Genomic DNA, 19,288 nt, shown 5'->3' with positions numbered 1-19,288 from the left:
TTTCTTTCTTGCATACAAATAAGACGAATACAACCATATAAGAAATGAGAGACAATTAAATAAATCGCCATGCTAATTTGGAATTTGCAAAAAGAAAAATGTTTTTAAGAGTAAAATGTAATTATTCTACCAAGGTCTTTATCAGGTCGACCGATAAGTCCAGCTGAATATAAAGTTTGGCACCGAAATAAATTATTATGCTTTGAATTTTAAGAAATAGTGCGAAAGAAGTAGGAAAGGAGTTAAGTTCGGCCAGGCCGAACGATTAATACCCTCTACCACGAACTGTATTGCAGGAATAATTGGTTTAATTTCGTTTATTATTGCAGGAGCAGTACATATATCCCAACTGATAATACTCCCTTCAAAACATCTCACATGGCCGCCATCGTTATTCTTTCCAAAATATGGACCAATATATACAATTATCCGAATTGAGCGAAATACATAAAATTGGGCAATAGCGGCTGGACCTAAACCTGGGTATTCTGGACTTGGATAGTTAACGAACATGGAGGCTGTATAAAACGTTGACCAGTACCGATAAATTTCTGGAGGAAAGTTTTGTAACTCCAGCAAAGACTAAATACCCAATTTTAGTTATTCCAGTTGAATAATGTTGCGAAAATTTTCAAAATACCGAGGGATTTTTCTATGGTGGCTATATATAAACATGGGACAATATCGAAACATTTCTAGTAGAAAGATCTATACCACCAAAGGAGACTAAATATTAAATTTCAGCAGTTTCGATGGGATATTGCTGGCACAAGTTTCAATATACCGAAAATCGGGAAGTACGCTTCTATGGGGGCTGTTTGAAGACATGGACTTATACTGATATTTCTCTGCAATATTTTATACCCCCATGTAGACTGCCAAATTTCAGTCAAAACGGTGGTATATTGATGCCACAACTTTCAAAGTACCGAAAACCGATAGGTACGGTTCTATGGGGCTATGTGAGGCGAACTTTCAAAATACGGGAAATCGGGAGGTACCGCTGTATGGGGGCTATATCAGGACGTCGATCTATGTCGACTAATTTCAGGTGGAAAGTTGTTAACCCCCAGCTTTAATCTTCCACCAAATTTATATGAATGCGTGCACCTATACCGACAAATTTCAGGTGGAAAGTTTTGTATCAAATACACCGAAAAATACTAAATACAAAATTTCAGCCACTTCGGTGAAATAATGAGGGAAAACCTTCAAAATACTGAAAATCGGGAGATACCGTCTTATGGGAGTTATATTAAAACGTAGACCTATATAGACATTTTCTGCTAGAAATGTTTCTTTGCCTTTGGAAACACAAAATACCAAATTACTACTGATTCTGTGGTCAAATGGTACTAATACCATCAAAATATCTCAAAGTGACGCGCACTATACATGGAGCGTTATATGGGGGCTATACCAAAATGTGGACCTATATAAACCATTTTTTTAGAAATGTTTTTTAGCCTCCTTAGACACAAAATACCAACTTACAACCAATTCGGTGGTCAAATGGGACAAATATCTTAAAAATGTCTTTAAACGTCGACGTGTCACTTTGTATGGGGGTTATACCTAAACGTAGACCTACGTAGCCCGTTTTCAATACCAAAAATCCTACTTACATACAACAGATTTTACCAAAATTTCATCCACCTACGAACGCTAGAGTGATTTTCACAGAGGGACGGGAATGGCTATATCGATATACAATTGCACGCTGATGAAGAATATATATAGTTGGTAGGGTCTAAAATTATTATTTCGAGTAGTTACTAACGGAATGACAAACTTAATATACCCCCATAGTATGGTGGAGCGTATAAAAGCTACTATTGCTTGGTCAATGGAAGTTTTGTCTTGTTTGTGTTATTAAAGAATTAGACCAGACATTGAAATAACATAAATTCCCACTATGCTGAGTTCTGGTGGAGAGACATTGGCTTTGCCGTTATAAATAATGCCCTGAAACAAAATTCTTTGGGATCAAAGGTAAATTTTTATAAATAATTACATAAATCTTTTTCTTCATATTAAGAAAGTAGCAACGTCCACAATTTGTGGTTACCACTACAGTTGTGTAGTTCAGAAACGAACTAGTCCCAAGGAACTGTTCTGGACAAGGAACTATTGGAACTATATGCAGTACTTGAAGTCTTTGGACCACCATAAACTCTAAATGCCAAATTACATCCAATTTGGACTGAAAAGGTAAAAAAAAACTTTAAAATACCCGAAGTCGAGCGATAGCGTTAATTGGGGGCTATGTCTATAATTTTTGGAGGAACTTGAGGTTCCCAGTGACCATAAAACTTTCCACCCAAAATTTTCAACATTGGCCTATGTTTTCGCCAAAGATTAAAAGTCTTTTTGATATTTATGGTTCCCAGAGGTTCAATACTTCCAGGGGGTATAAAAAAGAAAAAAACACATATTTTTCCCAGAAATTTATATAATTTCAAAGTGCCCTTGGGCGTGACCTTTTTCAATGTTTTTATATAATTATTGTTGACCTTTGATCGCTATCTACCTCTTATGTTCATTTGGCTTAAGGTCAGTGAAAATAAAAACAACGTTTTTTTTAATGTTGATGTATTTTCCAATATTTCGTCTATCATCGATAGTCATCATCAGTGAATTATTGTTGGTTTTATTTCTCTAACAGCTTATCACATACTCTTTTGTTGACAATAAATTCCCATCTTTAACTTTTTCAATATTTAAATGAAATAGTCATTAATAAGCAAGTGTTCTTTCATTGCTATTACAGGACAATTTTATTACATTTAAAATTAAATTTTTGTAAATATTTATTTTAATGTAAATAACCACTCAAAAGGAACGTGTTCACATTTACTAAAAGCAAATTTAAATAAAGACACGTAGCATGAGGTAGTATGGACCAGCAAATTCGTTAATAACATTTTCAATGGCTTTTCAATGAAATTTTTCACAAATAAAAAATACTCGAAATTGGTAAGCAAAAGTGAAAACAAAAACACTTCATCAACTATAATCTATAAAAACCGAAACTCATTAACATGCGAAAGCATCAACATAATTTCAATGCGGCATCCACCATTTCAGGCAAACCAAACCATTTTCTGACATCAAAGGAATGAAAGGAATAAAGAAATAACATAACTTTTAGTGGGGATGGTCCAGTGAAATCTGAATAATTTTGGTTGTTTGTGTATTTCCTTCACTGGATTCAAGAAATAATAATAATAACAGCAACTACAACAAAAAACAAAGAAAATGCATTCAATGAAATAAATTAGAAACGTGAGTGCACTGAAGTGAATAAAAATTACGTCAAAAATGACTCTACATAACAGTAAAAGAAAATGAGGACGAGCGGAATACAGATTGCCCTTTTGTCCCACCACCATCATCTATTCGATTTCTCTTCATAACAATTGACAACAAAGAAAACGAAGAAAATATAAGACAAATTATTGAAAATAAAAGAAAAATTATTTGTAATAAAACTTGCTTACAAAACAAACTTGTCGGAACACGATTGAATGATTGTAAAAACTAATTGAAATCGAAATTCTTACTCAAGAAATGAGTGAATATTGAACATTGGGCAAATAAAGAAAAACGAAAATAAATGAATAAGAATAACTTTTTCTCACGAACATCCTCGAGGAGACAAAGTGAGACTTCTAAAACACTATAGTCCGATTCTATGTTTAACTAAATGGCATAGTAACTATATTGTTATCTTCCAGTCCGACTTGAGAATGGTTTCAAACCGGCCAAAAGTCGGTGCATTTTGAATGCATAGCAACATTTTAATACGGATAACGTGTTAAACTTATTTTCAATTAAAATTCCTAAGTCAAGCTACTAATACAAAATTGTGGGATTTGTTCACGTACGTTTGGACGAAACATTAAGATTTGCAAAGTTTCGACCAAATTCGTAATTTATCGTGATCATCAGTCATTTTAATTGCAACCATCAGAGCTTTCAGAACTTTTGGGTCATTAACTCAGGAAATATGGAAATACGAAAACAATCATATCTTTGTAATCAGAACCCCAAGTAAAAATACCGAAACTATTCTTGAACTGTTCTAAATAAAAACAAGAAGTACCGGCGTTAAGTTCGGACAGGCCGAACAATTAGTTTCCTTTCGTTTATGAAAAAGAATAAAAACCAAATTTCAGCAAGTTCGGTAAAACAATGTGGTTAAACTTCAAATGGGCGATATAATAACCCGCGGACCTATATTGATAATTCTCTTCAGAAATATTTTATAACCCCATGGAAGAATAAATAACAAATTTCAGTCTTTTGGTGGACGGTGACGTCACAACCTTCAGATTTACGAAAATCGGGAGGTACTGTTCTATGGGGCTATATCGAAACGTAGACCTATACCGACGACTTTCTGTCAAAAAGGCTTTTACCTCAACAAAGACTAAGTACCAAATTTCAGCCATTTCGGTGTGATAAAGAGACTAAAACCTTCAAAATATCTAAAATAGGGTGGTACCGTTCTATGGGGGCTATATGAAGGCGTGGACAGATTTCATATCGAACGTTTAATACCCCAAATGAAGACCAAATACCAAGTTTCATTCCGGTGGAATATTGAGGCCACAACCTTCAAAATACCGAAACTGGGAAGGTACCGTTCTATGGGGGCCATATGGAGGCGTAGACCTTTACCCCCAAGCAAATTTCAGCCAATTCGGTGCGACAATGAGGCTAAAACCTTGAAAATACCGAAAATCGAAAAATATACCGACAAATTTCTTATCGAAATGAAGACAAATTAAGAAATATCAGCCATTTCGGTGATATATTGAGTTCACAACCTTCAAAATACAGGAAATAGGGAGGTTCCGTTTTATGGGGGCCATACTAAGGCGTGGACCTGTGCCGACAAGTTTCTGGGGGAAAGTTTTATTCCCCCAACGAAGACTAAGTACCAAATTTTCTTCGAACCTTACCCAGCAAAAATTCGGATACGTTAGTCATTGTGTAACCAATTACAAAATGATGTAAACAAGAGGTGAGGACGGTGTGTTCAAAGCTGATCTTCGACATTCGGTTTTTTGTGAACAAAACAAAGAACAGTTGGTGGTGCACATATAAGCGTTTAAACAACCCTTAATGTTCGTACGCGTGGTAGAGTGTGTAGTGTTTTTGACTACAAATCAGAAGTTCTCATGATCAAATCCAGAAGAGAGCGAAATAAAATAACAATATGATAGTCCAGTCAAAATATATATTGAAATAGCAAAAATAGAACATCATGTATGTTGTTTACCATATTTTTCTACTTCTAGTGACCGAAAATAACTAGTTATTCTAGTGGTTATGAAATAACAAATTATTCACTGCGACACGCCCTTGTTAAAATAATTGGTCAGTAGGGTTTTTTTTTGGATACGACAACCAAAAATTATTATAAAAACCCATTATTTGGTAATGATTTTTTTTGCTGGGTAAATGTAAAATTTCGTTAACTCAATCGGAAAATGTAGCTTAAAGCTACAAATCTGTCGATACCGTCATTTAAGGCTATATCAAAAAATGAGCCTATGTCCACATTTTTTGGTGGAGAAGTTTTGTGACCTCTTCGAATTCCATATGCAAAATTACAGCTATTTCTGCTAGAAATGTAGCTTTAAACATTAAAATACATGAACAAATTACAGCTTATTCGGTCTTAAACGTAGTAAAAACCTTAAAATACCTTAGAGGTGGCAACTATTCCACAATTTTTGATGGAAAAGCCTAAATGTAAAATTATATATAATTCTCTCAGAAAATGTACCTAAAAACTCCAAAATACCTGAAATCCGGCGTCCTATCACAATTGTTCTGCAGTGATTACCATAAGGGACCATGCATAGATCGACTCAGAATTTTGCCCAGACCAAAAACGTATATACTTTATAGGGTTCCAAATGATTATTTCAATGCGCTACAAACGAAAAACCTAAATACACCCTCCGTACTTTCGTAGAGTGTATACAAACGTGGTCCTGCCAATAAATTAAGAGATTCTCAAGTTTTGCCATTCCATTGGAAGGTCAACAAAACTGCGATGAAGTTATTGAAACGGTTTGAAAACTATTTAGAAATGTCAAAAATCATCTTTGTGTTTATTTCAGCTTGAGTCCATATTTTGTTGTAATTCAATTGTTTGAATAACAACAAAATATTTTAAAGTGGATATGAAATTGATTAGTTGCGGGCGAAGGGTAGGGAATACTATAGTTTCAGTTGTCACCAAACAACTTCATCAGTTCCCTTTTTCGCCGACTCTGTATCGATAAACAGGTCAATAAAGCCATCTAGCAAATTAAATAAAATGAGAAATTTGCTGTATGGCCCTAAAGCTGTTTACCCTACAATTTGAGTCGAACTAAAGAATTTCATATCCACCACTGTTTTTATGTCGTCTTTGCTTCGCAAAGAATACGAACATAGGAGTGTTGCTTCAATAAGCGGGGGTAAAAACAACAAGAAAGTTGTTTTTGCATTACACATTGGTCAACAAGGCCGTGCTGATGCCTATTATTGTTGTTGGCGTTTTTTATTGTTGGACTGCAGAATTTTACATCTTTGTGTTTATTTCAGCTTGAGTCCATTTTTTTTGTAATTCAATTGTTTGAATAACAACAAAATATTTTAAAGTGGATATGAAATTGATTAGTTGCCGGCGAAGGGTAGGGAATACTATAGTTTCAGTTGTCACCAAACAACTTCATCAGTTCCCTTTTTCGCCGACTCTGTATCGATAGGGCCATACAGCAAATTTCTCATTTTATTTAATTTGCTAGATGGCTTTATTGACCTGTTTATCGATACAGAGTCGGCGAATAAGGGAACTGATGAAGTTGTTTGGTGACAACTGAAACTATAGTATTCCCTACCCTACGCCCGCAACTAATCAATTTCATATCCACTTTAAAATATTTTGTTGTTATTCAAACAATTGAATTACAACAAAATATGGACTCAAGCTGAAATAAACACAAAGATGTAAAATTCTGCAGTCCAACAATAAAAACGCCAACAATGTCAAAAATTTATGATTCTCCAACATGAAGCTAACAAGTCCATCCATAACGTTGTGCAGTGCCAAATATTTTTTTTTTTTTTTTTTTTTGCAAAAATGTCAACACACAATTGGACTAAAGGAAGTGATACCAATTGAAGGCAATCGTCAAAGGAGATAAAAAAGAAAAAAATTAAAGAAAAAAATACAAAACGTATTGAACACAATGAATGGAATGCAATAAAGTACTACAGCGAAAAATTCTACAACAAAATATTGCAACAAAGAGATGATAAAAACTCTAAATAACAAGAAGATTGTGCACATTAAAATTGTAAATGCAACAGAACAAGAATTAAAAAAAAATACAAAAATGTATTTCTTTACCGGAACTTTTATCCGGGCGATCTCTCAAATCTTGAAGTTCACGCAATGCTTTGAGTTCATCTAAAGTGATAGTTTTTGGGAGTGTTGTTTTTTTGGAATGTGGATTGTGCATTGTGTTCGTGTGTTTTTTAAATTCATTTTAAGTATAAAGTAAGTGAAAAAATAAATGATTCGTGTTTTGTGAGGGAGAAAAAATTAATATAAATAAATTACTACAAGTAGGAACAACAGTAAATTCTATTACAAAATTATATTGGCTAATTAAATGTAGCCGAAAATAAAAAATACATTTGTTAGCATTGTCAAGTGATTTTCTTAAAGTGGTCGCGATGCCCTAATTACCATTTGCGTTCTTATACACATATAGGAAAACAACTAGCATTAAATATATAAAAAGTTTATATGTCAAAAGAAGGATTAATGTCTGAGGTATGGAAGTCATTGCTGAGCATATTACCCAGGAAAAAGCTCATTAAAAATCTCGTGATTAACACATTATTTGAAATAGGGCATGTCGCCAGAATTTGTACATATGTATTTATTGGCCACTAAAAGTCAGCAAAATAAGTAGTTAATCCTATGGCTTTTGCGACATGCCCTTGTTAAAGATTTTTTAATGGATTGAATGAAATGTGGTAGGAAACTTCTACAAAAAAATAGTTTTAGTTATTGAATAATGTATCATAGAGCCGTAAGAACATAATTATTCTAGTCATAACTCAAAACTGTAAGTAAGTAGTGGACTAGCGAAAATACGAATAAAATCTAAAATCTTGACAATAATATGTACCCTCGTTCATGCACCGGCCAATGACAAGGGCAATGATACATATCAATTTTATGAGCGCCAGGATTGGCCCGCTTTCCTATTCATGACTTCAAAATTGTTTTAGATGACATTAATACGGATTAATGTGAAAGGGGAATATCCATTGTCTAATAGCCGTGGTGTGTGGGCTATTGTGGGATATGCCTGCATTGCACGTTGAATGTCTTGGTTCGAAGATCTTACTAGAAAACATCCCCTGAGCACTTTTCAGCCATGTAAATTACCTGTACATGGGATGTGATTAGGCAAGCCTTTCAGACTCGTCGAAAGAGGAGGTCCCTTATCATTGAGTTGAATAAGAAATCGGGCTGCAATCATTGGTATATCAAAAGTATTCGTTTAGTAGTCTTTGCACCGACAAAATACAAGCGGAAGGAGATATGTAAATATATATTTTACGAGCGCCACATGTCTAACCGTAACATTTAACTTAAAGCCCACGGTTGAACATCCAACAACGAAATGATGCAGATAAATATGGTGCTAGCTCCCAACTTCACTCTTATGGACGAAAGTTAAATTGACAACGTTTGAGAGTTAAATTGACCACACCCACGCACTGAAACGGTTGCGTTCTTCTGAATATAGAGTATAATATCAGAAACAAAAAAGATGTTTATTTCATAATAAATTGCCAAATGGACACCACGAGCACTCTTACAGGACCATACGAGAGCGGTTCGGAAACTTCTTAGCCTACCAATGATTGTTTGGATTGTTCTTTTGTCTCTGGAGTATAGTAGTGGATCCATGTCTCATAAACAGTAATGAAACGACGCTTAAAATCCATTTTATTTCGCTTAAAACGATCCAAACAAGCTTGAGAAATGTTCATTCTTATGCGTTTTTGATCGATTGTTAACAAATGCGGCATCCATCTTGCAGAAAGCTTTTTCATCTGTAGTTCTTCATGCAAAATTAAATGGACTCGATCATTTGAGATGCCCATGATATTAGCAATTTCACGTACTTTTATTCGTCGATCATTTAATACCATATCATGCACTTTGGCTACAATTTCTGTTGTTGTTGCTGTTTTTGGACGTCCACTACGTGGTTCATCTTCAATGCTCGTACGACCACGTTTAAATTCAGCAACCCAATTTTTTACTGTTGCATATGAAGGAGCACTTTCACCTAACACATCCACCATATCATTATGAATTTCTTGCCCCGATAAACCTTTTTTATGTAAATATTTAATGACAGCACGCATTTCTAATTTTTCCATTGTAAAAAAATTGCGGATGCGTCTTTTTGAACACCTGTTTCTATATGAAGGAGTTGCCAGATCGAAACAAAATTTAACATGTGTTCATAACAGAGATGGAAGTTTCAAGACACTTAAATTTTTTCTGTTTATACCGCGCTTTTTGTTCAAGGCTAAGAAGTTTCCGAACTGCCCTCGTATCTTTATATCCTCAGCCTTTAGGCTAAAGAGGGTATTTACACTTTGATACGACCACAAATGTGCCTCATCGAAATAATGGTTTTAGACCCCAAGTATGTTTGTACGATATCCGTTTCAGACAATTTTGAGTAGATCTAGCGATGTCCGTCCGTCTGTCTGTCTGTCGGTCTGTCTGGCTGGTGCGCACGATAACTCTCGAACGGATCAATCGATTCGGTTCAAATTTTGGGTATCGAAGTATTTTGTCCAGATTCGATTTAAGTTCGAAGATGGGCCATATAGGTCCACTCCTTCAGGTACCTCCCCCACAAATGTTCAAAAATTGTCGCAAAACTTGTGCGCACGATAACTCTTGTAGGGAATAACCGATTTGGTCCATACTTTGCACATCGTGTAATTTCTACCAAACTTAGATTAGGTTCCAATATAGACTCAATCGGTCCACTCCTTCGGGTACCTCCCACACAAAATTTCGGAAAAGTTCAGTTTAGGACCTGGTCTCGAATCGCTTTGATTTTTGTTTACGCAAGTTGTATTCGCTGTCCTCTATACGACGCTGTAAGTTTCATTAGGGGCAAGTCCATACTTCCAGAGAAAATAGCCTGAAAGTTACAAAAAACCATATGACACCGTGTGTAGTGGTTGCAGCGCAAGATAACTCCCGAACGGATCTGCCGATTCGGTCCAAAATTTGGCTTTCGTAATATTTTGTCCAAACTTAGTTCAAGTTCAAAGATGGATTATATCGGTCCACTCCCTCCGATGCCTCCCCCACAGAAGTTCGAAAATGTTCGGAAAATTTGTGCGTACGATAACTCTTGAAGGGAGTAACCGATTTGGTCCATACTTTGCACATTATGAAATTTCTACCAGACTTAGATGAGGTTCCAATATGGACTCAATCGGTAAACTCCTTCGAGTACCTCCCACACAAAATTTCGGAAAAGTTCAGTTTAGGACCTGCTCTCGAATCGCCTTGGTTTTTGTTGCACCATCTTGTATTCACTGTCCCCTATACGAAGGTACAAGTTTCCTCAGGGGCAAGTCCACACTTCCTGAAAAAATAGCCTGAAAGTTGAAAAACAAACCCTATGACACCATATTTATGGGTGGAAGCGCAAGATAATTCTCGAACGGGAATGCCGGTTCCGGCCAAAATTTGGCCTTCGTAATATGGTTTCCAAACTTAGTTTAAGTTCGTAGATAAGCCATATCGGTTCACTCCTTCAGGTACCACAAAAGTTCCAAAATATTCGGAAAAATTGTGGGCACGATTACTCTTGATGGGAGTGTCCGATTCGGTCCATACTTTACACATTCTCATAATATCTACCAGATATAGATCAGGTTCGAATATGGACTATATTTGTCCACTCCATCCCGTACCTCCCACACAAAATTTTGGATAAGTTCACTTTAAGACCTGCTATTGAATCACTTTTATTTTTGTTGAAGCAACTTACATTCGCTGCCTCAATTACGATGATAAAAGATGTTTCAGGGGCAAGTCCATACTTCTTGAGAAAACAGCCCGAAGGTTGTAAAAACCCCCTATGGCACCATATGTAGTGGCTGGAGATCCACTTCCATAATGGTCAATGTAGATCCATTCCTTTTAGTATTTCCTCCGCAAAACTTTTGATCTCTAATCCTAATGAACATTTTTGTCGGCTCAAATGCCCAATATTTTTAAAAACCCCTAAATACATGTGTTTTTTTGGGAAAAAATTGTTTCAATATACACAGGCTGAGGGTATATCTCTGTTGGCAAGGCTGACTGATACTTTTTTACTTGTTTTAATGAAGTTTTGCAAAACCAAATCGCAAAGTGACTGTCCTGTGTCATCGATTTTTGTTTTATGTGACCATTTTATTTGTTAAAGAAATGTAATACAAAATAATATGAACACATCTCAACAAACAAAGTTCATGTTGAACATAGGGCGGTCTATGTCCTCGATAGCGTCACGAATTCCATCTTTGAGGTCTTGAATCCAAGAGCAATCAAAACAAGTAGGAAAAGCTTTAAGTTCGGTCGGGACGAACTTTTTATACTCTCCACCACAAATTCCAGCCATTTCGGTGGATTAATGTGGCCACAACCTTCAAAATACCAAAAATCGGAAGGTACCGTCCTATGGGGGCTATATGATGGTGTGGACTTATACCTACAAATTTCTGGGGGAAAGTTTTATACCCCCAACGAAGACTAAATACCAAATTTCAGCCATCTCTCTCTTCAGAGGCCAAAACCTTCAAAATACCGAAAATCGGGAGATATCGTCCTATGGGGGCTATATCAAAACGTGGACGCTTCAGTGATTTCCACAGGCGGACAGACGGGCGCACGTGGCTATATCGATGTAGAATTGCACGTTTATCAAGAATATCGAGTTGTTATAAACCGAATGACAAACTTAATATACCCTCATCCTATGGTGGAGGGTATAAAAATATCATTACTCATCTCTTGATAGTGCACGCCATTCCGTAAACCAAAAGGTCCAATGACCCCGCCGCAGATATATGTACATACAATGACAAGCATACTTTATATCATCGCTTTTCTCAACTTTTCATTTTATGGAGTTAATTGATGTGTGCACTGGGCGTATATAAATATCATTACTCATATCTTGATAGTGCACGCCATTCCGTAAACCAAAAGGTCCAATGACCCCGCCGCACCATAAACCGCACCAAACAATCACACGTTGAGGATGGAGAGGATTCTAATCAATAACTCTTGAGTTTTCCGAGCTCCAGATGGCATCGAGGTGGAGATGGGTCTCATCAGAGGAAGATTTTTTCATGGAATTCCGGATAATTTTCATTCAATTCAGGGACCCAAACAAATGTGTATCGTTCTAATTTTCTACCCTCCACCATAATATGGAGGGTATAATTAACTATGTCTTTCCGTTTGAAACGCATAGATATATTCGTCGGAGACCCTATAAGGTTTGTACGTTAGGGTTATGACTTTTTACCTTTTTGTTCTCAAAAGTAATTTCCAGTAGCAAACATGAATGAACTTTTGCCTATTAATGCCTAAAATAATGTTCTTTCCATTTAATTATTAAAAAAGGTCATGCAGAAACAATTTCTCTTTAAGGTTCTTTACATTGTTTGGTGCAACTGCATAGATATTGAAAGAGGCTGATTCGCTATATCCATAAGCGGATGCGCATCAACTGATTTTAACTAACTCGTGAATAATAGGCTTTTCATTGTGAGATGCAACTGACGGCACACAATGGCCGTTGAGTGAAACATCGAAATGTGCAAAGATATTGAAAGAGATTGATTCGCTGTATCCAAAATTGGATGCGCGTCAACCAACTTTAACTAATTCGCCAATAACAGGCTTTTTAATTTTCACATTTTTTGAATGATTGTAATTTCAATATTACACTCAAATTCTTATCCTTATAAATTATCACAGTAAGCATCCTTGCTTCCGCGATGCTAAACCATATTACTTAAGGAAGCTTTAGCAGAATACATTAATTATTGCATGGGATTTTAGCGAAATAGTTGGAAAACACTCAAATATTTTGTACATGTTTAAATATTTTTTCCTTATATGAGAATAAACCCCGTCATAACTTTTGCGCACATCGGCCTATTTTTGAAGGCGAACGGACTTGAAGCTAGTTTTTTCCTTAACCTCTATATCAAAAAAGGTAGATGCTCGCAAACATTTCTTTTTCATATTTTCAAATAGAATTGCAAAAGAAATTTGGTTTTTGAAAAATCTTAAATTTAAGATTGATATAGTCATAACTTTTTATATTAAAAACAACTTTCTTGTAACCTTTAAATTACAAGTAAACAATGGCAAATATACAGATATATGTACATACAATGACAATCATACTTTATATCATCGCTTTTCTCAACTTTTCATTTTATGGAGTTAATTGATGTGTGCACTGGGCGGCTCATATGATGATGAATTTAGTGAGAAACAAAACGATAAAAATTTGTGTGTTTTTTTTCTATACCGTTTCCTATATTAATTACATATTTTTTACACAAATCGACATTTTTTAAGTTTTTATATGAATTTTTGCTATGTTCCAGAACCTGCAAGGAGCTACTACTTTCTACTACGATAACAATTTTTTCCTTTATCTTATCGAATCAAGTTAGTAAAAACAAGTATGCAAAGTATGGTCGGGCCGACCATTTGATACCCAACACCACAACCTGTAGGAATTGGCTATGTTCAACCGCCTTGCACGCTAAATGTCCAAGTTCGATTCCCATAAAATTGTCAACGGTCGCAAAATGCCCCTTAGTAATGTTCGCGATATTTCCTGAGTATTTCAGCCATGAAAAACGCTCTACAAGTGGCAACAGTCGCAAAATGTCCCTTAGTAATGTTGGCGATATTTCCTGAGTATTTCAGCCATGAAAAACGTCTCTACAAGTGGCAACTTAGGACACGCCGTTCGGACTCGGCGATAAAAACTAGGTCAAATATCAATAACTTAATATGAATCCATTGATAAAGGAAAATCCTCCTTTGTCTTTACTGTGATGTTTGTGGAAAAATATATAAATTGTACATATCTAAAAAATATTCGAAAATTGGAAAATTCACATTGATTAGCCCCTCCTGCTACAACTTCAAATTGTCTTTGAATATCAGGTATCTTTTCGGAATAACCTAAAATAAATAAATATATATACAATGCAATTTGGTATATTTGATAATTGGGAAAATTGCGAGTTTATTGAAGATTTATCGTCCAAAAATTGTGTACTTGTACCTCACATATGTTTCGAAAATCGTTCATTGTGGGCATATATTGTTATATCAAAAATATATTTTATACCGGTAGAAATAACTAACAATGAATAGAAATTCAAAAATTTTGCATGCAAACAAGTTTATAAATCCCAAAATTATTCATATTCAATTACACACCAAAGAAGATAGTATAATTCAGCTACGATAACGGTGATATACCCTTATTTTGTAACACGAGTTTGCTTCAAAATACGTGGTATCTGCAGTAAGCTAACTTCTGAGTTTTGGAAAAGATTGAGAATTATTTTTTCAGATTTGTAATTTTAGTCGGAATCGGTTTTTGGAACTTCTGGACTATTAACTTAGGAAGTATGACTTACCCCGGAAAAGGGACCAGAATAAGAACGAGAAAAGAACCTTCTTATCTTTTCCCAAATTTTGTGTGGGATGTACTCGAATGACGGACCGATATATAACCCATATTCCAACCTGATACATGACTGGATGAAATAATACGATGTGTAAAGTTTCGACCAATCAGAAAATCCCCTTGAGAGTTATCTTGCGGATTTGCACCGCAAATACAATCTGCTGAAAAATAAAATCAAAACGATTCGAGAGGACTCTTAATTTTTTCTTTTCCGAATTTGGTGTGGGAGGTACCCTAAGGTGTGGACCGATATAGTCTTATCCGATCTATATCTGTAAGGAGTTATAATATATGGAAAATTTGGAGAAAATCGATTGCTCACTCCGCCAGTTTTCGTTCACACAATTTTTCGAAAACAATTTTGAACTTTCTCGGGTGAGGTGTGGACCGACATAGCCTACATTCGAACTTAAACAAAGTTTGTGCAAAATATTACGAAGTATAAAATTTGGTTTTAATCGGTAGATCCGTTCGAGAGTTATCGAGCGCACCAGCCAGCTAGACATTAAGAGAGCCCTGTCCGTACAGGGCTAAATAGAACCCAAATTTTCTGAAACGAATTTCGTCCAAACATACTTGGGGTCTAAAACCGATATTTCCATGAGACACATATTTGGTTGCATTTTGTTTGTATCCCCTTTACCCTAAATCCTGAGGTATAAAATAGGTGGCGAGGTCACCCCATATTGCAATATTTGTATAAAAAATCCAATTTGACAACTGAACTGAAAATTTCTCTGTCATGATAGAGACAATTTGTAGCATGGGAGGAAATTGTGGTTCTTTACACAAAACCCATTATATATTAGGCAGTAGGCCCGTTATCTAGCAGACACATTATTGCAATTTGCATCAGGGAAAAGTTATTATTCCATATGTAGGCTATTTTGCCGGTATATGCCCTACAGGAATTAAAATATGGACCAAACCTAAAATTTGTATATTTTTCATACAAAAGTAATGGTCAATGTCACCCGCTAAATAATATCAGATCATCATGCAAAATTATAGTCATTTTTTTCTACCTAAACTCTTACCTCGTGCAAAATTTCTTGACTATTGAGCTATAATTGCGACCTCTAGAGTATTAATTACTACAATACAAGCAAAAACTGGATATAAAGGGTGTTTTTTTAAGCTAGATAGAACTTTAAATTGTAAAAAGTAACACAAAAAATTAAATTTTGATGAAACTTTTTTTTATTTGTTTCAGTATACTCTGACAAATCATCATGAATAGACTCACGCTTGAACAACGCTACGAAATTATCCAAATTTACTTTGAAAATCAGTCGTCGATTCGCGCAACTTATATCGCAAAATTGTGTTCAGCGATGAGGCACATTTTTGGCTTAACGGGTTTTTAATAAGCAAAATTGCCGCATATGGAGTAAGACAAATCCACAAGAGACCCTACAGACTCCATTACATCCAGAAAAATGCACCGTATGGTGCGGTTTTCACGCTGGTGGCATCATCGGACCTTATTTCTTCAAAAATGAGGCCGGAGCTCGCGTTAGGTCAATCGAGATCGTTACCGCACCATGACCAATGATTTTTTGTTTGAAAATATGGATGACATTGATCCGGAGGAGATGTGGTTTCAACAGGATGGCGCTACGTGCCATACGGCGAACGCAACCATCGACTTATTGAAATCAAAATTTGGCGATAAGTTGATTTCGAGAAGTGGACCTGTCAATTGGCCTCCAAGATCGTGCGATTTGACACCTCTCGATTATTTCCTGTTAAGTCACTGGTTTATGCTGATAAACCAGCAACAATTGATGCCTTGGAGGCCAGCATTGTTCGTGTTATTCGTGACATACGGCCAGCAGTGCTCGAAAAAATTGGCAAAAAATTGGACGTCCAGAATGCACTTCGTCAAGAACAGCCGCGGTGCCCATATGCCCGAAATCATTTTCAAATGTTAATGTCACGTATTGATCTTTCGAATAAAAAAAATTTTGATTACAATTTAATTTTTTGTGTTATTTTTTACAATTTCAAGTTCTACCGGGCTTAAAAAAACACCCTTTATTAAGATGTAAATCTGTTATCTGATCACGTACATCAACGTAATCGACATCAGTGCAAAGGTCAAGGGATCGTCCTCCAAATATAACTCACGAGAGAAGAATGTTTCTTTCAGGAACAAAGATATAAGCTGTATATTAAAATTTTTCACAATTTTCACATAAAAGTTCTGGTCCATTTAACCCTCTAAATATTATCTGATCGGCATCTCAAATTGCAAGCTACTTCTGTGTCATATACTCTTACCATATTTAAAATTTCGTGATGATCGGACTATTATTGCGACCTACAGAGCCGTTACAAAATTGGATAAAAATTATGTTTTTGGTCCATTTCACCCGCTAAATATTTCACGATATCTCCAACAGAAATAGGGATATATACCGGTCTGAACCCGACCCCCATGCAAAATTTCGTGACGATCGGTCCAAAATTGCGGCCTGGAGTTTGACACACATCTCAAAATCGCTTTATCTAGTCGAGATATGAAGATTGGTATACCACATTGGGGGTCTCCGACGAATATTTCGCGGTGTTACATGAATTTTTACCAAAACAAACTTATAACACCCTTTCCACATAGTGGTGTAGGGTATAATTAGTAGATTCTTGCAGTACTGGAACAGACCATATATGAGTTTTATGAAAATCCCGGAGGATTTCTGAAATTTTTGAAATAATTTTAAATTTTTGGGAAAAAAATTGGAAAAAAATTATAAATTTTTTAGAGATTTTTTTTTAATATTTTGTAGTTTAATATATATGAAGGAACACAATAACAGTCTTATTTTGATGGAAAATAGTAAAATAAAACACTTGTTTAACTTTGACCTTGAATTCCTCTGAAACTACTATACCGGAAAGCTGATTGTGTCGAACAAAAAGAAAAATAATTATGAAAATATTTCTGTCCATTCAAAAGTTACAGATTTTGATCAGAAAAAAAAAACGATTCCGAACCACTACGTGCCGTTCTTACCTGTATTCAAAAAAAAACCAAGTCCTTTCTCACCTAACGTGTATAGGTGTATACAGTTATCCACATAAAAATGTCAGTCCCTCATTATTAACCAATTTTATATATAGATGACATACTGATTTCACCTCTTTCTTACAAAAGGAATAATTTAAATGACATACATGTATAATGGGTCGTAAATTGTTTTTATGCACTTATTCGTGTCATGGAGGGAGCAGAGCTTTATATCACTCCTAGAATGTATAGTATCGAAAATTCACAATAACGCTATTTTCACATTCTCCATGTAGGATTTTGTCTTCTTATTTATGTATTTTTGCTCCTTGTATTTTTATAAAAATTATAACTATGGAGAAAAAATGTTCATATTTGTCTGTCAACCACTTTTAACAAAATCACCCGGCAAAACTATACATAAATATCTATAGATGTATTTGATATACATATAATTAAACTTAAATATTGAACATGAAAGCCAAAAAACTCAAAACATTGCAACACTTACCAGGTCGTCCATAATAAGAGGCATCGCCATAATAGCCGCTTCTTGAATCCAATCCTGGTTCACCCTTTGGTCCGGATATTGAAAGTCCTGGTAGGCCGGGTGGTCCAGGAGGACCAGGTGGACCGGGTGGTCCAGGCATAGGAACATATTGTACACCTTCTCCCGTTGCGGCAGGTAAGCCCGGTAGACCTGGTTTGCCATCACGTCCATCCATACCACGATCACCTTTTTCACCTTTAGGCTGTTCGAAATAAACGAAAAAGGAATACAAAATTATATCATTACACACACACACAAATCATATTTGTGTATTCCTTAAGGAAATCCTGTTGGGAGAATTAATTTTGATTTTCGCACACACACAAACTAAAACAAAGAACAATACACACGACGAACCTGTCTAAGGGTAAACATGTCAAAACGTTCATTTAACGACATGTTTCTTGTTTGAAGCTGGTATTATTATATAATTGTTTAGTTAATCCCCAAATGACAATAGCAGCAAGTTTGTTCGTTGCCAACAAAAGTAGAGGCACAATTATATATTATTGCCAATTAGTTGACAAAACGGTACACCGAAACGACCTTTAACTAAGTCACAACTTTCTGACAATAGCCTACAATGAATTCTAGATAAGGAAGGCGGGGCGAGGAGAAGAGACTTTTTGTCGCACACAGAATGGGTTCATTGAATTTAGTTATAATAGAAAATTTCTTTGCAACGGACAAAATGAATTTGTGGTTTTGACACAAGTTTATTCGTAAATATATACATACATACGTATTTCACATTTATATGTATGTATATTTGCTCTAAAGCCAATTTTGCTTGAAGTTTTTAGCAATATTTTTGCAATCGTTGATAACGTTGAAACGATTTGATATTTATAACGATTCAAGAAACAATTTTGTAGGCTGAAAAGT

The 19,288-nt window shown here is 35.4% G+C and overlaps 1 protein-coding gene across 21 annotated transcripts in view; it reads right to left on the bottom strand.

Moving 5' to 3' along the window:
• Positions 1-19,288, bottom strand: part of LOC141404308 (uncharacterized) — a 1,008,861-nt gene that overhangs the window by 225,837 nt on the left and 763,736 nt on the right. For 14 of the 21 annotated variants that reach the window (XM_073987780.1, XM_073987779.1, XM_073987787.1 and 11 more), the window contains 2 exons: positions 18,365-18,605; positions 7,415-7,474 (listed from right to left, as the gene is read on the bottom strand). In XM_073987780.1, the coding sequence (XP_073843881.1) occupies positions 7,415-7,474; positions 18,365-18,605 (301 nt within the window). The remainder of the gene's footprint in view (positions 1-7,414; positions 7,475-18,364; positions 18,606-19,288) is intronic. The other 7 variants (XM_073987798.1, XM_073987800.1, XM_073987799.1 and 4 more) reach the window with 1 other exon arrangement.

Source organism: Musca autumnalis, unplaced genomic scaffold (genome assembly GCF_047663935.1).
Source record: "Musca autumnalis isolate F117 unplaced genomic scaffold, ASM4766393v1 scaffold_4, whole genome shotgun sequence".
Taxonomy (NCBI): domain Eukaryota; kingdom Metazoa; phylum Arthropoda; class Insecta; order Diptera; family Muscidae; genus Musca; species Musca autumnalis.
This window is presented reverse-complemented; position numbering and strand designations above follow the sequence as displayed.